Source organism: Lemur catta, chromosome 4 (assembly GCF_020740605.2).
Source record: "Lemur catta isolate mLemCat1 chromosome 4, mLemCat1.pri, whole genome shotgun sequence".
Classification (NCBI taxonomy): domain Eukaryota; kingdom Metazoa; phylum Chordata; class Mammalia; order Primates; family Lemuridae; genus Lemur; species Lemur catta.
In genome coordinates, this window is record NC_059131.1 from 18,868,243 (window position 1) to 18,883,930 (window position 15,688).

Genomic DNA, 15,688 nt, shown 5'->3' on the forward strand with positions numbered 1-15,688 from the left:
AGACCCTAAAGGCACAAGCTGCATGAGGAAGTGGCCAAAATACCCATGGCCCTTATTCCTCCTTTCCTCTTGCAGCCTGCACCTGTGGCCTCATGGGGAGTTCCCTACCACCCGCTGACGGGGGAAAGGAAAACTTGACCCTGGTTTAGAGATAGTTCTGTATGATATACAGGGACCACTTGGAAGTGAACAGCTGTAACATTACAGTCTCTTTCTGGGACATCCCTGAAGGACAGTGGTGAAGGAATATCTTCCCAAGGGTGGTACTTCAAGCAGTGCACCTGGTTGTTCATTTTGCTTGGAAGGGAAAATGGCCAGAGCTAAGGGTCTATACTGATTCACAGGCTGTGGCCAATGGTTTGGCTGGATGGTCAGGAACTTAGGAGGAACACGGATGGAAAACTGGTGGCAAGGTGTTATGGGCTGAATTGTAGCCCTTCAAAATGCACATGTTGAAGTCCCTAATCCCCAGTATCTCAGATGTGACTGTATTTGGAAATAGGGCCTTTAAAGAGGTGATTAAGTTATAATGAGGCCATTAGAGTGGGCCCTAATCCAATCTCACTGGAGTCTTTATAAAAGGAAGAAATGTGGACACACAAGAGACACTAGGGATGTGTGCTGGTATTAGAAAGACCTTGTCAGGACACAGTGAGAAGGCAGCCATCTGCAAGCCAAAGAAAGAGGCCTCAGAAGAAACCAAACCTACAAACACCTGATTTTAGCTTCCGGAACTGTGAGAAAACTTGTTAAGTTTCTGTCGTTTAAACCACTCAGTTTGTGGTATTTTGTTATGGCAGCCCTAGCAAACTACTACACAAGGACACCTGGGGAATAGGTATATGGATAGACCTCTCTGAAAAGGCAAATAACGTGAAAATATTTGTGTCCCATGTGAATGCTCAGCAAACAGTGACCTCAGCAAAGGATTTCAATGATTGAGCGGATAGGATGACCCATTCTGTGGATACCAAACTCATTCCCCAGTCTCTCCTGTTATTGCGCCATAAACAAAGTGGCCATAATGGCAGGTATGGAGGTTATGCATGGGCTCAACAACACAGACTTCCACTTGCCAAGGCTGATCTGGCTACAGCCACTGCTGAGTGCCCAATTAGCCAGCAGCAGAGACCAACCCTGAATCCTTCATATGGAGATTCCCCAGGGTGATCACGCAGCTCCCTGGTGGCAGGTTGATTACTTTGTACTGTATGTACCATGGAAAAGGCAGTGCTTTGGTCCTTAGTGGAACAGACACTTAGTGTAGATATGAATTTGCCTTCCTGGTGTGCAACGCTCCTGTGAAAACTACCATCTGTGGACTTACAGAATGCCTTATGGACCATCATGGTATTCCACACAGCATTGCTTCTGATCAAGGAACTCACTTCACAGTACGTGAAGTGCAGCAATGGTCCATGATCATGAAGCACACTGATCTTACCATGTTCCCTATCATCGTGAGGCAGCCGGCTTGATAGAATGATGGAACGGACTGTTGAAGATTTAGTTACAGGGCCAGCTAAGTGGCAACACTTTGCAGGGCTTAGTTAATGTCCTCTGGGATGCCGTATTAAGTTAGCCTCCCACATGGGCTATTTCTCCTACAGCCAGGATTCATGGGCCCAGGAATCAAGGAGAAAAAATAGAAATGGCTCTACTCACTATCACCCCTAGTGATATAATCTACCAGCAAAATTTTTGCTTCTTGTCTCTGTGACTTTAGGCTCTGCTTGTCTAGAGGATTTAGTTCCAAAGGGATGAATCCTTCCATCAGGAGACACAACAATGATTCTACTGAACTGGAAGTTAAAACTGCCATCTGGTCACTTTGGGCTCCTCATACTTCTGATCAACAGGCAGAGAAGGAGGGTTATTGGACTGGTCAGGGTGAGTAATCCCGATTACCAGGGGGAAATTGGGTGCTACTACACAACAGAGGTCAAAGACGAATATGTCTCATATATGGGAGATCTCTTCGGTTGTCTCTCAAGGTGTCTGGGGAAAGGAAAACTTGGCCCTGGTTTAGAGATAATTCTGTGTGATATGCAGGGACCACTTGGAAGTGAACAGCTACAACAGTCTCTTTCTGGGACATCCCTGAAGGACAGTGGTGAAGGAATATCTTCCCAAGGGGTGGCACTTTAAGCAGTGCACCTACCATGACCTATAATTAGTCAGTGGAAAACTACACCCAATTCACACAGGACTGCTAGTAGCCTCCATCTTTTAGGAACAAAGGTTACCCCGCCAAGCAAAGAACCATGACTAACTGAGGTACTTCCTGAGGGCAAAGGGAATATGGAATGGGTAATGGAAATATTGCCCTCCCCACACCAGACTTGGTGCACAGCCAGGGCACTGCAGTCTCTAAGGGAGTTGCAGTCAAGGACTCAGGTCTCCAGAGCTGGCTATGTGTGCTCTTATGCATTTGCATTCCTGGCCCAGACACCTTCATTCCTAAGTCTCTTTATATGAGGCCTTTGGCCAAGGCCTTCTTCAGGTGCCTCTGCTGAGGTGTCTTTATAGAGGAAGGAAGGGGAAATCTTAAAGACACTTTTCCCTCACTCCCAGTCCACTCCCTACCTCCACCCGGGCTCCATAAAGCTGCAGGAGCCTTTTGTTCAGGGCTTCCTCAACAGTGAGATGACCCACACTAAGTGCTAATCCACCTGACCCTCAACCAGCACACCATTCCATGGAGAAAACGGTATGGGGAGGAGTTGGTGCTTTCTGCATTTTAGCCTTTTGCATAAACTATAACAGTAAGCGATTAAAGGCTTCACTGTTACTTTCATATTGGGTTGTTGCTTCAATTAGCTACTGTGACATTTGACAGCTCAGCTCTTTCTCCGGATCAGCTGACCTCTTGACAGAAATGAATACTATAGTAGTTATGAGTATTTCTTCCTTTTAACAGAATAAAAAAGGGGGGAAAAAAACAGCCCATACAGTTACCTCAGTAGAAAAGGCATCTGACAAAATTCAACACCCATTCTCAGCAAACTACGAATAAAAGGGAATGTCTTCATCCTGATAAAGGGCATATATGAAAAACCTACAGCTAACGTCATACTTGATGGTGAATGCTTTCCCCCTAAAACTGGGAACAAGTTAACAGTATCTGCTTTCATCACTTCTATCCAATATCGTACAAAGATCTTAGCCATTGCAGTAAGTCAAGAAAAAGAAATAAATGGCATCCAAATTGGAAAAGAAGAAGCCAAACTGTCTTTATTTATAGACTACATGATTATGTGGAAAATCCTTAGGAGTCAATAAAAAAAGGCTGACAGAACTATTAGAGTAAATGAGTTCAGCAAAACCACAGGATATAAGGTTCATGTTTAAAAATTAATTGTATTTTTATGTACTAGTAATTAATAGTGAGAAATTAAAGTAAAAAAGTCTAACAGCCTAAAAGTATGAAATACCTGAGTATAAATTTAACAAAATGTGTGCAAGATACGTTCACTAAAAGTACAAAACACTACGGAGAAAAATTAAAGAAGAACTGAATAAACAGAGAAACAAATCAGTATTTTAAGGATGTGAATTCTCCCAAAACTAACATATCAATTCAATGCAATTCCAATCAAAATCCTAGCAGGTATTTTTGTAGATACGGACAAAAGGATTATAATTTTTTTTTTTTTTGAGAGAGGGTCTTACTCTGTTGCCCCAGCTAGAGTATAGTGGCTTCATCATAGCTCACTGAAACTTCAAACTCCTGGGCTGAAGCAATCTTCGTGCCCCAGCCTCCCAAGTAGCTAGAACTACAGGCATATGTCACCACACCCAGCAAATTTTCTGTCTTTTGTAGAGATGGGGTCTCACTGTGTTGCCCAGGCTGGTCTTGAACTCCTGGCCTCAAGTCATCTTCCTGCCTTGGCCTCCCAAAATGCTAGGGTTACAGGTGTGAGCCACTGCACCTGTCCTTAAGATGATTATAAAATTTATATGCAGATGCAAAGGAACTAGTATAGGCAAAATAATTTTGAAAGAAGAGAACAAAGTTGGAGGACTTATACTGCCTGATTTCAAGATTTACTATAAAAATATTAATATACTAATCAAAACAGTATGATATTGGCTTAATGAAAGACATACAGATAACTATGTATAGGAATCTAGATTATTGACAGATAAGGTCAACTGATTTTCAACCGAAGTGTCAAGGTTGTTTACTGGGGAAAGAATAGTTTTCTCAACAAATGGTTCCAGGATGTTTGGATATTCATATGCAAAAAGAAAAATAAAGATCCTCAATCCTTATCTTACATCATATACAAAAGTTAACTTGAAATGGATCACAGATCAAAATGTGAAAGAAGAAAACTTCTAGAAGAAAGCATATGAAAAAAATCTTTGAGATCTTAAGTTAGAAAAGCATTTTTTTAGATACCACACCAATAGCATGATCCATAAGAGAGAAACTTGATAAACTGAACTTCATTAAAATTAAGAAATTTTGCTCTTATATGGTGATAAGCCACAAACTGGGAGGAAATTTTTTTTTTTTGAGACAGGTGTTGCTCTGTCACCCAGGCTAGAGTACAGTAATGCGATCATAGCTCACTGCAACCTCTAACTCCTGGGCTCAAGTGATCCTCCTGCCTCAGTCTCCCAAGCAGCTAGGCTTACAGGTGTGTGCCACCACACCAGTCCAATTTTTTTTTTTTTTTATTTTTTGTAGAGATGTCACTATGTTGCCCAGGCCAGGCCTAAACTCCTAGGCTCAAGAGACACTCCAGCTTCAGCTTCCCAAGTAGGTGGGATTACAGGAGTGAGCCACCATGCCCACCCTGGGAGGAAATACTTGCAAATTATATATTTGATAAAGGACTTGTATCCCAATAGAGAAAGAACTCTAAAAACTCAGTAGTAAGAAAAACAGCTCAAATAAAATGGGAAAAGATTTGAACAGACATTTTACCAAAGAAGAAATAGAGAAGACAAACACACAAAAGATATTCAATATCTTTGGTGATTAGGGAAATATAAAACCACAATGGGCCGGGTGCGGTGGCTCACGCCTGTAATCCTAACACTTTGGGAGGCCGAGGTGGGTGGATTGTTTGAGCTCAGGAGTTCGAGACCAGCCTGAGCAAGAGTGAGACCCCGTCTCTACTAAAAATAGAAAGAAATGATTTGGACAGCTAAAAAAAAAAAATATATATATATAAAAAAATTAGCCGGCATGGTGGCGCATGTCTGTAGTCCCAGTTACTCGGGAGGCTGAGGCAAAAGGATCGCTTAAGCCCAGGACTTTGAGGTTGCTGTGAGCTAGGCTGACACCATGGCACTCTAGCCTGGGCAACAGAGTGGGACTCTGTCTCAAAAAAAAAAAAAAAAACAAAACAAACCCACAATGAAATATTACTACATTCCTATTAGAATGTCTAAAATTAAAAAGACTGACCATGCAAAGTGGCATAAAGTGGTATAAGCACTTTGGGAAAATAGTCTGATGGTTTCTTAAAAGCCAACACATATCTAGCCATGCACAGTGGATCATGCCTATCATCCCGGCTACTTGGGAGGCTGAGGCTGGAGTATCACTTGAGCCCAGGAGTTTGAGGCCAGCCTGGGCAACATAATGAGACTCTGTTTATAAGAAAATTAAAAAGTTAATACATAATCTATTATATGGGCCAGCCAATCCACTCTTCAGTAGTTACCCAATAGAAATGAAACGTATGTCCACATAAAGACTTGTGGATTAATGTTTACAGCAGTTTTATTCAGATAGCCCCAAACTGGAAACAACACAAATGTCCATCATTTGCTGAATGGATAAACAAACTATGGTATATTTATACAATGGAATAACACTTAGCAATAAGAAGGAACAAAATGCTGATACATGCAACAGAATGGATGCATCTCAAAAGTATTATGCTGAATGAAAGAAGACACAAAAAGCTACATACCAGAAATGTTCTACTTTTTGATTGTGGTAGTGTTTACACAGCTACATACATTCATCAAAACTCAACTTGTACATTAAAAATTAGTAAATTTGTTATTACGTAAATAACATCAATAATGCTGATATTTAAGAAATACAAAAAGATGATAAACACACAGTTTGCAATAGTGGTTTCCTTGGATAAAGGGAGGCAAAGAAATTGTATGGGGGGAAGTAGCACATCAGTAGATGTCAATTATTGTTAATATTCTCAGGTTGTTATTTCATGTTTATTGTATTATTACAACAGACACAAAAAACTGAAGTAGGGTTATGCATGGATAATGATACAAGTAATTTAAGAACCAAAAATAATGACTTGATTGAATTCTGTACTCCTTATGTTCCAATTATAAATAAAATAGAAATCAGGGTGATGTCGAAAATAATTTAGTACTGGCTACTTTCGAAAATTTCACTCCTCAGAATGATGACTCTTTTCTTAAGCGTTTGAGTTCCATTCTAACTGATATTCAAATGTTAACTCTTTCAGAAAATAAGCAACTTTACAAGGCCCAACTCTGAGCCATGCTAACACTTACCCAGGGGTTCCACCAATTGGTCAACCAGTCCCATTTTCTTTGCTCTGTCTGCACGAATGTTTCTACCAGTCAGCATCATGTCAAAAGCAGCAGGCACACCCACCTAACATGCACACAAGAATTGGAGTATAGTGGGAAAAATCAGGATGACAACTATAGTTTATAGACATCAAATGACTAAAATACAAAAATGAAAAAAAATCAAACCAGATTGTTACGCTACTTAACAGTAAGTTAACTCTTATAAATTCATATACATTTAGGTGACTTTTGGGATTAGATACCTCTAGCTGAAGCAAAAATGTCTTTATCACTTCTTTTAATTCAGTATGTAGGATTTCTGTCTTACGAAATTGATAAGTTAAAGAATGAATTTCATGTTTCCTAAAATTGTACATTTATGTCATTCTGAGTTTCTTCTCTACCATTTATATAGCACTTGAAATTCCTATATTGAAACTAGTAGAGACTTTGAGAAGCCTGATATTTTTGACAAAGTCTTTAGAAAGAATTTTAGGCTTAGCACAAATAGAAATCAGCTAGGGCTTCTTATGTGGGATACTAGAAAAATGGCTTCTAGCAACATTTAAATACTAACTATAGTTTAAAAAGAAAGAAAGAAAGAAAGAAAGGAAGAAAGAAAGAAAGAAAACTCAACAAATATTTTCTACACACATATATGCTATTCATTCTTTCAATAAATCCTCTTGGCATTTCCTAAGAAGGAATGCACATTGTTTATTAGATAACTAACACCATAAACCTTTCTTTTTCTTTCTTTTTTTTTTTTGTATTCAGTTCACATCAACTTCCCTGCAAAGAGAATTTCTGCTGAGCCTTGTTTTCACTGAGGAATCTGTAGTGCCAGAAGTTGCGAGGTTCAGTGGTCCCTCGAGTGCCGTATCAAGATTGCTCTGCAGCCTCCAGGTCTGACTGTCCCTCCCCCTCTTCTTAAAACTACAGAAGCTTGCTGGGCTTCTTTTGGTTCCACAGACTACAGCAATGAAAACATCCAGATCAAACAATGAGGGAAAAGGTCTGTCTTTTATATTTATCATGAAATATGATCCACGGTTTTGAAAAACTGTTAAGATGGTACTACACAGAAAAGGAATGAAGTAAACTGTAAGTCCCAGAAAAACAAGACATGTATCTTATTTCTTTTTATCCTTCCAGGGACTCACACACGACCTTGATCAATAATTCTGTGGAATTGAAAAAAATAAATAAATACCAGAAATAAAAATCTGTCAGTGATCCTATATACTCATATTTTATTTGATTTCTAAATTCTACAATGGTTGACCATTATTACGCGTTTTATACAACAGGAAGTGGATGTAAAGGGGCATATAGGTACTGAGAGTCTGAAATTCGCAAGGAGGGTCTAAACTCACCATTTTGGGCAGCCTTTGTGTCCCTCCTGCTCCTGGTAAGATCCCCAGCAAGACTTCAGGGGCACCTAATACTGTTTTTCTATCTTTTGTTGCTATTCTGTATTGGCATGAAATAGCGAGCTTCAAACAAACGAAAGAAAATTAGAATGTTAGAAAATGTAACTTTGTAACATTTTAGGATCTGTGAGGGTCTAAAGATTACTTATAAAGCAGGAATATGCCCAAAGAATAAACTGAAATTCTTTAGGCTGGTATTTGATAATTTCTACAGTTTACCTTTTCAGCCTTTTTTCATACTTCTCCCTCTAATTTATTAACCTCTTTTTGGGTGCAGATCTCTTTAAAAATCTGCTGGAAGCTATGGAAGCTCTCAACAGAAAAATGCACACACAATTTTACATGTTAGGTTAAGAAGTCTCTGTACCCTACAGAGACTCTCCATTCAAATCAAGCAGGTCTACTTATGATGTCCTAAAGGCTTTGCTTATCCTTGCCTTTGCTCACACCATGTCATAGGTATAATACTTTTCCTACCATTTGCTGATTAATCCAATTCTGTCCATCTTTTAGGATCAGGCACAAGTTTCCCTAATCAGTAATCATGTATCACTTAACAACAGGGATATGTTCTCAGAAATGAGTCATTAGGTGATTCTGTCATGCAAATATCAGAATATACCTACACAAACCTAGATGGTATAGCCTACTATACATCTAGACTATATGGTCTAGCCTATTGTTGCTAGGCTACAAACCTATACAGTGTGCTATTGTAATGAATACTGTAGGCAATTGTTACACAATGACAAACATTTGTGCATCTAAACATAAAGATTACAGTAAAAATACAGTATTGTAATCTTATGGGACCACTGTCATATAAGCGGTCAGTCATTGACCAAAACATTATTCTATGACACATGACTATATATGTGAAAGTGTCTAGCATAGAGCCCAGAATGTGATAAATGCTTAGAAAATGTTATTTTCTTTCCCTTTCCTTCTTTCCTACATGTTCCAGTCTAGTAAGCATCTTTTCTCTCAAATCTATTATTTCTTTTCTCTCAAATCTATTGTCCTTATTATTCACAAAGCACTTAAACATATATTATGCTTTCTGTGTCTCAACTAGATGTAAGTAGCTTAAGAGCACTGGTCACACTTCTGAATCTTTGCCCTGCAAACTTAAACTAGGTTTTTGCTTCTGAAAATGACCTTAGAGATCCAGTTCAAATCTTCTCAATTTGTAAATGAAAACATCATACCTTGATTCAATTGCTTTGTGCCACTTGCTCTGTGGCATGCAGAATAAGAAGTAAAACCTATCCAGAAGTTTGATAACTAAAAAGAAAGCTGGTTCTCTTCTGAAAACTGTTTTTAGGCAAAACAGTAGCCTAAAGGTTTACAGGTGGAGAGTCCCACTGAAGAGCTAGATAGTGTCTCAATGACTTTGGAATAAATCTATACCTCAAGTCCTCCTCCCAGGCAGGATCCGCTGATGGCAGCCACAATAGGCTTTGTGGACTTTTCAAGTTTCTCAAATGTTCTCTGTGCATCCTGTGATATTTGTGTTACTTCTTGAGGGGTCTTACAAGCAGCTAACATGCTGCAATGTCCATGAAAATAGAGAACAGGGAAAAAAGGAAAGATGAAACTATAACCTACTTTGTTCAGTACTTCATCCACAATACACTTATCCTACCATATATCAATATTTGGTAATGAATCTTCAAATATTCATTAGTTTAAGAATGATTTTGCTTCAGATAGCACTAATATCAGCAATATCATCTCTCTATAAATTTCTGGATCCAGAAAACATAAAAATTTATTTTTGCTTCTATAACGAACCATTAGATTACAAAGCTCTGTATGTGAGAAAATCTTCTGGTACATATTTTCATTATCAGATTAAACATTTTCACTATCAGGTGGTTAAATAGCAATCAAATTGACAGCAAAAGAAAGTTCACAAGCTGTTTCAAGGGATCTAAAACCTTTAAATAAATCCCCCTAATGACTGAAAAAAGATCTGGTACAAAAATGTTATATTCAATGTCCTTTAATGTCAGTTTGTGTCATTTGCTATTTTGTTTCTGAACACATTTAAGAAGTGGATTTTATAATTTTGACCAAGAATAACTAGTATTTTCTGTCATTTTATACACTGGGAGTTGCTCTGAGGGCTTCAGAGAAGCTTCATGTGTTTTCCTATGGATATAGGTCGCTACTGCAGGTACATCGGTATTTCATTAAGGTCAAATAATTGAACTAGGCCCAGCATGGTGGTTCACACCTGTAATCCTAGCACTTTAGGGGGCTGAGGCACCAGGATTATTTGAAGCCAGGAGTTTGAGACCAGCCTGGGCAATAGTGAGACCTTATTTCTATAAAAAATGAAAAAAATTAGCCGGGCATGGTAACACTATAGTCCTAGCTACTTGAGAGCCTCAGGCAGGAGGATCACTTAAGCACAGAAGTTTGAGGCTGCAATGAACTATGATGATGCCACTACACTCTAGCCTGGGCAACAGAGTGAGACCTTGTCTCAAAACAAACAAACATACAAATAATAATAATTGAGCTAGAAGAAAATGCACTTGATACACATAATTTTGCTTTCTAAAAAATAAACATTAAATAGAACATTTATAAATTCTAATTACTATACATAAATATAAAAGGGTACGCAATGTAGAACAAGGTTTAAAAATATACAAACACCTTAAGTACAATTACTAAGCCTACAATGCTAGTTTTGTCTAAAATACAAAGAATAACATACGAAATATCCATATTTTGACAGAATTAACAACTACTATTTTAACCCATTAAACTAGCACTGAAATATCATTTGCTCTCCTTATTATAAGTATAAACAAGTTATGTAAGCATACATTATATCATTTAAAAAAGGGAAAGAAAATACTAGCTACATCTATAAAGTTTTCTTTGACACCCTGAAGTCTTACCACCCACTTCATTTTCCCTGAAGCAGCTACTTTCATGTTTGTAGTGTATCCTTCCAGGTCAACTATATACTTGTATCCATAAATAATATAAAAAAATTATTTCATGTTTGGTTTAAAAACATTTATATAAACTATATACTGTAGGAAACATTCTGGAACTTGCTTTTTCAATCTTAACATTACGTTTTTGAATTCTAACATTATGTTGTGAACCTAGTTAATTCCTTTTACTTGTTTTGTAGCATTTTATCATGTGAATATTCCACATTTTGCTTTTCTATTTCCATACTGACTGGCATTTCACTTGTTTCAAATTCTTCATTATTTTAAACTATACAGGACTGAAGATCCTTGTACATCGGTCCTTATGAACAAAGGGTGAGATTTCTCTAGATCATATGATATATTTTTAATTTTACTAAATGTTGCCAAACTGCTCTCCAAAGTGGCTATACCAACTGACATTCCTACTAGTAATATATTAACTTTCTCATTTCCCCAAGTCCTTGCTAACACATAATATTTTCAAACTTTTAAATATTTGCTGGTCTGATAGGTAAAAAATGGCATCTCATTATTAGTTTAATTTTATAGTATTTTTTATTCTACTCTAAAACTGCTTTCAACTTCTTTAAGGAAAGGCTGTACTTAGTCTCAGTCTTATATGATTTAAACAATAAGCCCCTCTCCCTCTTTTATCAACTTTATTACACTCATAAAAACAACTTTAAAAACTTTCAGAGAATTTATTTCCACCTTCTTCTTCTTTTTTTTTTTTTTTTAAGAGACAGGATCTCACTATGTTGCCCAGGCTGGCCTTGAATCCTGGGCTTAATCGATCCTCCTGCCTCAGCCTCTCCAGTAAAAGGGACTATATAGGCATATGCCACTGCAACCTGACACTTCTACCTTCTTTAAAAGGAAGAATTATTAGGCCTAAGAAACACACTATTAACCAAGATAAAAGGCAACTTCAAGTTTCCTAAAACTTACTTGATATCAGCACCTGCAATAAAGCAGCCTGGCTTTGATGAGATAAGGACGGCACTTCTGATTTGATCACTAGCCCAGATTTCATTCATTACTTCCATGAACTCTGAATGCAGTTCTTTACTCAGTGTATTTACCTGCCAAAGGGAAATATATAAACCCAGGGTTTCAATCTGAAGTAACAGATGTCCACATCACCATCAAATGCTATTTTGATTATGAACCTCCCCCTGACCCCCACCCCAAAACCAGTAGCTTTCTGCTCAGGCAGCTTTGGCCAGCTATTAATACAAGCATTCCTCCCTTGAAAATAGGTCTACTCAAAGCAGGAACTCAGAGTCATATTCGTAAGAGTCTGAATCATAGGCAAACGATAGATAAGTCTACAAACATTTATTGGCATGGAAAAAAATTATATAATGTTAAAGAAAAAAGGAAATCAAAATAAGACATATAGTATGATCTTAGCTTTGTAAACATTATGTGTTGAAATTAAATTAAATGTGGTTATTTCTTGGAAGATACCAAGAAAAAAAAATGTGGTTATCTTTGGGTCTAGATTATTAATGATTACTATTTTTCTTTTTTTCTTTTTTTTTTTTGAGATAGTGTCTCACTCTGTTGCCCAGGCTAGAGTGAGTGCCGTGGCATCATCCTAACTCACAGCAACCTCAAACTCCTAGACTCAAGCAATCCTCCTGCCTCAGCCTCCCGAGTAGCTGGGACTACAGGCATGCGCCACCATGCCCGGCTAATTTTTTCTCTATATATTTTTAGCTGTTCATATAATTTCTTTCTATTTTTAGTAGAGACGGGGTCTCGCTCTTGCTCAGGCTGGTCTCGAACTCCTGAGCTCAAACAATCCGCCCGCCTCGGCCTCCCAGAGTGCTAGGATTACAGGCGTGAGCTACCGCACCCAGTCTGATTACTATTTTTCTTTATAATTTTTTGTAGTTTTAAAATTTCTTACCATTGGCATGTATTACAATATTTTTGTGTTCAGGAAAAATGTTCACCTTAAGAAAATTCTGAAAAATATCTTAAGCTTGAATCATTGGTTAGTGGTTGAAAGATTTATTCTAGAATGGCTCCTATTTTCCTTAATTTGTGATAGCTGTCAATTGTTTCCATCTAGGTCCTCCTATTACATCTAGGCCTCTGGTTATAAGATTTTTTAAGTATGAAACTTTTACACCAATGTTAGATGGAGGAAAAGCATGGGCTCCTGCAATAAAGCTCTTCTTGGCAAAAGACTGGCTGAAGCTGGCAAAAACAAACGAAGTTCCACTTTGATCAGAACTTGATTTCCAATATGTGAATTACACTGAGTCATTCAGATCCATTAGGAAGCTTAAGAGCCAAGTGTCGACATGTAACCCAGCCAGCCTACTATGAATAATGACTCATGTCAGGCAGGTAGTAAAGCAAGCAGATTTATCAACCTCCTATTTAAGATGGGTAGGCAAGTTTTGATTCTTATAAACTAAGCTTGCACTTCGGTTCTTATCTAACAAGTCACCTCCTCATTCTACATTATAACAGAATGCTAGTCTTATTAATCCTTGATGTTAATCTGTCATCCTAGGTCAACAAATGGAATTCTTACACAAGGACCTCTGCTTCAGAAAACTGCCTTTCTTGGGCAATTTCTCAAATTTTAACTAATTTAACTATCAAAGCTGTAAATTCATATGGTAAGATTATTGCCAGATTGGTGGACTTATTTCTTTCCCATTCAGGACTGGATTTATAAATGTAGTTAGTAGAAATAAAATGCAGTAAGTTAAAACAGGTACCTTTGAATTGGGCGAGTTAATTCGAATAACTGCCACATCCCCTTTGACTCCATAGTTAATATGGGTTCTGGCTAAAAAGAAAAGGAAAATTTATTTGTAAACATGTTTACTACAAAATAGATCTAAAAAGCAATGTATGTCCATAAGAAATTAAACTTACTCAGCAAAGCAGAAGACCCTGTAAAGTTTCGGCAAATATAACCTGTAAGAAAAAGATATTTCAAAATTAATTTGCAAAACAGAATTTCTGTAGTATCATTATATATGATAATGCTACCATTTCCAACAACAAAAAAACTATAAATCAGAACAATGTATTCTAGGCCATTATTATGACTACTACCATTTTTTTTATTTCAATTATCAGATCATATGATTATTTGGATACTAAATGAAGAAGGTAGAAGAGTGGCCCCCCCAAAGATCTTTATGTCCCCAGCAGCTGTGAATATGTTCAGTTATATGGCCAAAGGGGATTAAGGTTGCAAATGGAATTAAGGTTGCTAATCAGTTGACCTTAATATAGGGAGATTATTGTGGATTATCCAGGTGGGTCCAGTGTAATCACAAAAGGGAAGAGGGAGACAAAGAGAATCAGAAAGATGGCAGTGTATGAATGTCTTGTCCTCATGTTGACTTTGAAGCAGACAAGTCAAGGAATACCAGGTAGCCTCTAGAAGCTGGAAAAGATAAAGTAATAGATTTTCCCCTAGAGCATCCAGAATGAACACAGCCTTGCCAATCTTTGATTTTAGCTAAGTGAGACCATTTCAAACTTCTGACCTCTATAACTGCAAGATAATAAATTTTTATTGTTTCAGACACTAAATTTGTGGTAATTTGTTACAGCAGCAATAGGAAACTATATACTAGCAATAAGTAACCCACAAAGCAATCCATAATGTCAGTTCCAATTGTATCCCAAATATATTCCAACTATGTTTTTTTTTAGTCAAGTCCTCTTGCATTTTTCTGGAGATGGACTTTCCAGTGTTATCAAAAGTAAAATCCAGAGTCAACTATAATGGCTACTATAAAGGAAGCATTCCATGTCACACTTCACTAATTTTAAGTATTTATAACTGAAAAAGTCTGTATCACACTCCACCAGAATACTCCTACTCTTTGGATAACAAAGGTCAACTACTCTCCTCTTTTTTTCCAAATCACTAGTTTAGACTCTCCACCATGGTGGTGATGATGATGATATGATCTTTTGAGCACAAACCATCACAGGAGAAGCCCCAGCAGAGGGTCTTTCAATTTGAACTCTAGATAGAAGGTAAGGAACATTGGGGAATTCCAGGCAAACATTCCAAGTTTGTTTTGGGCATTATTCTACTTCTTTTCTACCATTAAAGGCTTACCTCTGCCCTGCTCTCATCCAAACATCTTGCTCTAGGGTGGTAACCAAGCTGTTCTGGAGGCAGCCCAGGGTCAAAACCCCTTAATTACAATTTACTCTCTTCTTCAAAGCACCCTGCTTTTTCTTCCCTTGTGTATCATTCATGATTCAGCTCAAACCACTTCTCCTATGCATTCCTTTAACTCCTTACTTCTCCCTGCCCACCATCTTCCAAATCTTGCCCAATTATTTTAGGAAAAAGTTTTCTCTTTGGTTCTAAAAATAAAAACAAATCACACTTAATTGATTAGTAACTGTACATATGAAAAACATATACTCAGAAAAAGGTATAAATCTTAAAGTGATATCAAATACAACAAAGAACTAGTGCTTTAAAAATATCCAGAGATTCCTTCATGCATCTCCTCTAATTACATTAGCTTTCCCCAAGTATTGGTTATTTAATTTTCAATTGTTAGTATTAAAACTTTATTTCTAATTTTCATTGAAATATACAGCATTTGAGCTACATTAGTAGCTATATAATTTTGGAATCCACAAACATAATTTAGTAGTGGGGAGTATCTGCCTAATTTAGGAGGGCTATTAAAAAAAAGTTAACCTTAGGCAACCTCTTAGTGGCTATACCTTTCCACCAATCTGTGACCACTTGGC

The 15,688-nt window shown here is 37.5% G+C and overlaps 1 protein-coding gene across 2 annotated transcripts in view; it reads right to left on the minus strand.

Moving 5' to 3' along the window:
- The window catches only part of HADHA (hydroxyacyl-CoA dehydrogenase trifunctional multienzyme complex subunit alpha), a 41,933-nt gene that overhangs the window by 21,050 nt on the left and 5,195 nt on the right, over positions 1-15,688 (minus strand). Inside the window, exons 2-7 of one of the 2 annotated variants that reach the window (XM_045549201.1) lie at positions 13,829-13,870; positions 13,669-13,739; positions 11,876-12,009; positions 9,378-9,516; positions 7,911-8,030; positions 6,514-6,616 (exon numbers count right to left, since the gene is read on the minus strand). In XM_045549201.1, the coding sequence (XP_045405157.1) occupies positions 6,514-6,616; positions 7,911-8,030; positions 9,378-9,516; positions 11,876-12,009; positions 13,669-13,739; positions 13,829-13,870 (609 nt within the window). The remainder of the gene's footprint in view (positions 1-6,513; positions 6,617-7,910; positions 8,031-9,377; positions 9,517-11,875; positions 12,010-13,668; positions 13,740-13,828; positions 13,871-15,688) is intronic. The other variant, XM_045549202.1, reaches the window with a different exon arrangement.